Consider the following 6,764-nt stretch of genomic DNA (forward strand, 5'->3'; position numbering starts at 1 on the left):
ACTATAGTTTGTGAACAAGATATTTGTGGAGTGGTTGAAAAACTAGTTTTAATGACTCCAACCTAAACTTCCGACTTCAACTGTACCTGCTTCAAGTGGCAAATCAGTGTGGTCTATAGATTTTTTTGACAGCATTTTTTGACAGCATCAGTATGTAATGTATATATCCCGCATCATATCATAACTCTTATGCTGATCACTGATTTTATATTGCTAACGTAATTGTAATATCCACACTGTTCAAACTGTGAAATAACAACATTGGTGCCATAACGTGTTCCTGCAATAATGCTATTCATCTAGCTTGTGACCCAGTATTTACACATTTACAGAAACTATGAGCGACTCATTTTATTTCCAAGAAGAACCAACCCTGTATCAACTCACTGTGCTGTCAACAAACCACGCTAGGAAATGACAACGGTGCTCTGCCGTTCATGTCTAGGGATAGTTTTGTGCATTTGAATGTTGTAACGGTTTTCTATGTGTGGTGAAGGAGAGTCGGACCAAAACACAGCGTGTAGATTGCGATCCATGTTTAATCAACAAACGTAAACACGAAATAACACAAACACTACAAAACAATAAACGGAACGAAAACCGAAACAGCCTATACTTGTCAACTAACACAGCGACAGGAACAAAGACGCGAAGGACAATCACCCACGACAAAACTCAAAGAATATGGCTGCCTAAATATGGTTCCGATATCAGAGACAACGATAAACACCTGCCTCTGATTGAGAACCACTCCAGACAGCCATAGACTTTACTAGATACCCCACTAAGCTACAATCCCAATACCAACACCAAAACCCCAAGACAAAACACACCACAATACAAAAACCCCATGCCACATCCTGGCCTGACCCAAATACATGAAGATAAACACAAAATACTTCGACCAGGGCGTGACAAATGTGTTTTTTTAAACAAAGATTTTTAGGAATAAAAATGTGATTTTGTTTTATGTTTGTCTGAATTTGCGATGTTTGTCATACTAGTTCATTACCGTACAGTTTTCTACATTACAATTGTTGCCTTTTATTTCACACTGGTTCATGTGGATTATACTGTAGATGTATGGTGTCCTCTACTGGTGAAAAGTTGCCTTGCCTGATGCACACTAGAAGCTAGTGTTCGTCAAGGGTTCTTTGGGAAAGGTGATGGTTCTCTGTGGAACCATGATGACTCAAAGAACCCTTTGAGCTCTTCAATTTTTCTCTACAGTTCACAAAAAGCGTTACTTGCTCTTTTCAGTGATAATTCAAATGTAGGTTCGCCGGCTCATTAGAGTATTTTTGGGCGTGTTTTGCTCTTAGCTCTTTTTGTGCAGCCGTGAGTGAGAGTGTCATCATTCCAGTTTATGTAATCTGTTGTGTTATGCTGTTAAGTCATTTATATGTCTATGGCCAGTGTAGTGTCTTGTGAAAGACTCACATATGACCTTGTGTCCATTAAGAACAGTTGACTAAATCAGTCAGTGGTTCTCAATTCTCTCATCAGGAACCCCCAGCTGTTCCATTGGTAGCTCACTTGATTCAGATTGTAATTTAACACAAATATAACGTCTATATAACTTTAATAATATAATATGTGCACATGTTGCTACTACAGTTGCTACTACTACATGTTGCTACTTATTTTGTTTTAACTATGACCATTTGTTCTGACAATCTATTTGATAGGCAGAGGACCGTTTTGAAATGTATCATGTTCTGAGAAAATGACTTTGCTTAGAGAGTAAATAAACGTCTGTGAATTTAACTCAACTAAATTGAACTTAATATTTTCATCAGTACAAACAAGATGAATGTACTTTGAAAGTCTTCTCTAAATCTCACTTTCTATGAATTTAGGAACCTCTTCCTGTAGCCACCGCTATCGATAGGTGTCCATTTCTGATATTGGCGAGGTGACACTGCTGTCTGTGCAACACACTATATTTATATTACGTGTGAGACACTCCACTCCTGTCCTAATGGTCTATCTTTAGTGTCCTCAACTACAGTGTCCACATTGCCACCCATCTCCAAACACTTTGACATATAATCAAGCTAAGTCTACCTGCTATATATTTGATCTGTAGCCACCTAAGTTTAAACAGAGATGAAAGCCTACTCTGAGGGTACAGTATAATTCAGGAAAAAGTGTCTATTTTCAGGGCTTGAAGTTGAATGCCTCGCCCGTGTCATCAGTCCTATGACCCCCCCCCCCCAGAATAATGAAGAGAAAATGAGGAGGAATGTTGATAGGTGGAGAGGCCTGTCTATCAGCTGCTGCTGCTCAGCCCTCCTCAACTTTGCTCAACCATGCTCATTAGAATCCAATCATTGTATTTTGCACAGTGGCATAGGGACATAATATCCTAGAATCCACTTTAAATAGTTTAATTGAGAGGTATTACCCTATCGTGAATGGTTGTTTGGAAATTAATGAATGGGAATGAGATACAGGGTGGAGACACTAGTCTAAACAACCAATATTGGGTTAATAACCAGTAGCTTTGACAGCATTATCCCTCTTTAGCCACTACTAAACCAATGACAGTGTTGAGGCTGAATCATGGTAGTGGACTATAGCCCGGAACACCCCAGTTGCTTCTTTCAGTCTGTGACAGCTGTATGAGTCGGTCTCCGCATTCAGATTTGGAAGAGCTGAGATTCCTACCGACTGAGGCAGGCAGGCAGCTATATTTAGCGGGGAAAGTATTAAATTGCAGTCGGCAGTGGGGGCTTCAAGCTGGGAACATTTTCTCTGCTCAGCCTTTTCTAGCCTGGACTAGGTGCCAAGAGGACCTGTGGCCACCATTTCTTCCCCTCTGCAAGCCACTGATTTCCCAACATCATGGACCCCAAAGCCATGAAGGAGGAGCTGCGCCTCTTCCAGAGCACCTTGCTCCAGGATGGCCTCAAGGAGCTGCTGAACGAGAACAAGTTTGTGGACTGCACTCTGAAAGTGGGCGATCGGAGCTTCCCCTGCCATAAACTCATCATGGCTGCCTGCAGCCCATACTTCAGGGAGATATTATTTTCCGAGGATGGCAAGGAGGTGAAGGCCAACAAGGAGGTGGTCCTGGACGATGTCAATCCCGCAATCTTGGACATGATAATCATGTATCTGTACTCGGCCGAGATCGACCTCACTGACGAAAATGTGCAGGACATATTTGCGGTAGCCAACCGTTTCCAGATACCCTCAGTCTTCACCGTGTGTGTTAATTATCTTCAGAAGAAGCTCTCCGTGACCAACTGTCTGGCAATCTTCAGGATGGGTCTGGTCCTCAACGTGCCCAGGTTGGCGGTGTCCGCCCGTGACTACATCGCAGACCGCTTCGATATCCTCTCTAAAGACGAGGAGTTCCTGCAGCTGGCCGCTCATGAGCTGTTCGCTGTCATCGGTGGCGACTCGCTCAATGTGGAGAGGGAGGAGATGGTGTTCGAAGCCCTCATGAAATGGGTCCGCAACGACAAAGACAAACGTGTTCAGGTACTGGGCGACGCCTTTGAGTGCATCCGCTTCCGCCTCATGCCCGAGAAATACTTCCACGACAAAGTGGAGACGGACGAGATCATCAAGGCCGACCCAGAACTCCTGAAGAAGGTCCAGATTATCAAAGACGCGTTCCAGGGGAAACTCCCAGAGAAGAAGGCGAAGGTAGCTGGGGATAAGGGGGCGGACGGTGAGGGTGGCGAGACAGAGGAGGTTTTCCCAGGTTTCCTGAACGATAACCGTCGCCACGGCATGTACGTCCGCGACCTGATCCTGATGATCAACGACACGGCAGCGGTGGCATACGACGTCAACGAGAACGAGTGTTTCCTGGCGGCCATGTCGGAACAGATCCCCCGGAACCACGTCAGCCTGGCGTCACAGAAGAACCAGCTCTACCTCATCGGAGGACTGTTTGTGGACGAGGAGGACAAGGACGCTCCCCTACAGTGCTACTTCTATCAGGTAACCAATCATTGTTCATTTAGAGTTTGGGTCACTTCTTTTGATGGTTTCAAATCTTCTATTGGTAACATTTGCCTTTCGGAATCTATGTTAGCTCACTAAGTTACATCGACAAAAGTCTTTGTTTGATGTTAGAATAAATGATGATGCCAATAGCACAAAACACTCTCTTTATTCATAATACTTATTTGTAATAGATTAATGCAGTCATTCCATCAATCAATTATTCATTCATTCAACCCTGTGTATTTCATTTCAGTTGGACACTCTTGCAGCTGACTGGGTAGCTCTGCCCCCCATGCCTTCCCCTAGAGCCCTTTTCAACATGGGAGAGTGTGAGAACCTGCTGTTCGCTATTGCTGGAAAAGACCTCCAGAGCAACGAGTGTTTGGACTCTGTGATGTGCTATGACGTCCAGTGAGTGGAATAGCATTCAACGTCTCATTCACACAGTACAGTAGAAACATATAGGACTACTCAGCTCTTTACCATTTGAAGTGTGTGTTTTGACCCTCCTGTTCTGTAATGGCTTTCCCAAAGGAAGATGAAGTGGAGTGAGACCAAAAAGCTTCCCCTGAAGATCCACGGCCATTCTGTGGTCTCCCATAAGGGTTTGGTGTACTGCATTGGAGGAAAGACTGATGACAAGTATGTGTGTGTGTGTGTGTGTGTGTGTGTGTGTGTGTGTGTGTGTGTGTGTGTGTGTGTGTGTGTGTGTGTGTGTGTGTGTGTGTGTGTGTGTGTGTGTGTGTGTGTGTGTGTGTGTGTGTGTGTGTGTGTGTGTGTGTGTGTGTGTGTGTGGTCTTGTTCTTATATCCTTGTGGGGACCTGAATTCCCCCAAAGTCCCCACAAGGACATTTCCCATGTCTCCACGAAGATAAAGGTTATTTTAAGCTTAGGGTTTGGGTTTACAATTAGGGTTAGGCGTTAGGGTTAGGTTTAGGGGTTAGGTTAGGGAAAATATAATTTTGAATGAAAATCAATTTCAGGTCCCCACAACAATTGAAAATCGTGTGTGTGTGTGTGTGTGTGTGTGTGTGTGTGTGTGTGTGTGTGTGTGTGTGTGTGTGTGTGTGTGTGTGTGTGTGTGTGTGTGTGTGTGTGTGTGTGTGTGTGTGTGTGTGTGTGTGTGTGTGCGTGTGCGCGTGCATGCGTGCGTGCGTCGTGTTAAAGATATGGTGTAAGCTGCAGCTGTTTGTAGTCTATCATACTAAGACCTGAGCATGTCAGACCATAGAGCTAGTGTAGAAGTCATTATTTTCATTATGGAACTACACATGGTAAAGTAAACAGTTATTCATACGTGACTGTAGTGAAAATAATGTATTCTTTGGGTTACATGTGAGCAGTGGAGGCTGCTGAGGGGAGGACGGCTCATAGTAACAGCTGGAATGGAGTAAATGGAATGGCATCAAACACATGGAAGCCACGTCTTTGATGTGTTTGATACTATTCCATTAACTCCATTCCAGCCGTTACTATGAGCCGTCCTCCTCTCACCAGCCTCCACTGCATGTGAGCCCGTATTGTAATACATGTTGTCTGATTTATAGGATCCAAACCGTAACTGCAAACCCATCACAGTCTTTCTATACTGTTGCCAGAAGGGCATTTCCTGAGATCTGACAACCCTGTCTGTCATTCTCCCGCGCAGCAAAGCCCTGAACAAGATGTTTGTATACAACCACAAGCAGTCAGAGTGGAGGGAGCTGGCTGCCATGAAGACAGCCAGAGCCATGTTCGGAGCCGTCGTTCACAATGGAAAGATCGTGGTGGCCGGTGGAGTCAACGAGGAAGGCCTCACTGCTGCATCTGAAGTCTACGACTTTGGAACAAACAAGTATGTAGCATTTACTTTGGTGATAAATCAGTTTAAGAACTTGTTACACCTTTTAATATCATTCACCATAACAATACCATTTGCTGGTTCTGGATGTTGAACGTTATTAGTCATCTTGAGTCAGGATGGCCTTAATTAGAAAGAGTCCCCCTGACGCTATCCCTTATCACAGATGGGAGACGTTCACAGACTTTCCCCAGGAGAGGAGCTCAGTGAACCTGCTGAGCAATGAGGGGACCCTGTACGCTGTGGGGGGCTTCACCTTCATCCAGAATGACAAGAAGGAGGTGGTCCCCGCAGAGATTACTGATGTTTGGCAGTAAGTACCCTCTTTGAATGTTATGTTATCAACCGGGTTTCAAACCCAGGTCTTCTTGCCTAGGCATTAACTCAGTGAGCTAACAGAAGTTTGCATTGTTCCGCCCTGTTAGTTTAGTTGTGGGTTCATTATTTTAGATGGCTTACATTTCCATAATAATTTGTTATATAAATGTATGATGAGAAATCATGTTGAAGCTAAATGAAAAAATAAATGAGAGCGCCCTACTTGGTCAGTGGTACTGTACAAACAATCAACGACGTCTTGGTTTGTTCTTCATCACTGTATCTTCCTTTTCCCTGTGTTAGGTACGAGGAGGACAAGAAGGAATGGAGCGGGATGCTGAGGGAGATGCGTTACGCTGCTGGCTCCTCCTGCGTGTCCATGCGCCTCAATGCTGCCAAGATGCCCAAACTCTAGACCCTCGCTGCCCAGTCATGATTCCCCATGATGCCCTCTGTCTGCCCGGATTACCACCATCTCCTCTGGGTAGTCTTTCCATTTCAGGAATAGAGGGGGTGTCACATGACAACTCAAATGTGGACTCTTATTGGTTGATTGTGTTGTGGGTTTCTTTTTGCCTCTTTCTGATCTCAGGTGATTTTCTGTACAATAAAAACATCTACTTCGCTTCAGTGAAGACCGCA

The 6,764-nt window shown here is 44.4% G+C and overlaps 1 protein-coding gene across 1 annotated transcript; it reads left to right on the forward strand.

Moving 5' to 3' along the window:
• Positions 1-2,695: 2,695 nt before the first annotated feature.
• Positions 2,696-6,764, forward strand: LOC124011231 (kelch-like protein 41b). The gene is made up of 6 exons (XM_046324379.1): positions 2,696-3,957; positions 4,217-4,374; positions 4,498-4,605; positions 5,613-5,798; positions 5,971-6,117; positions 6,426-6,764. Exons 1-6 carry the CDS (start codon positions 2,848-2,850, stop codon positions 6,535-6,537), a joined length of 1,821 nt encoding a protein of 606 aa, XP_046180335.1. The 5' UTR covers positions 2,696-2,847; the 3' UTR covers positions 6,538-6,764.

Source organism: Oncorhynchus gorbuscha, linkage group LG23 (assembly GCF_021184085.1).
Source record: "Oncorhynchus gorbuscha isolate QuinsamMale2020 ecotype Even-year linkage group LG23, OgorEven_v1.0, whole genome shotgun sequence".
Classification (NCBI taxonomy): Eukaryota; Metazoa; Chordata; class Actinopteri; order Salmoniformes; family Salmonidae; genus Oncorhynchus; species Oncorhynchus gorbuscha.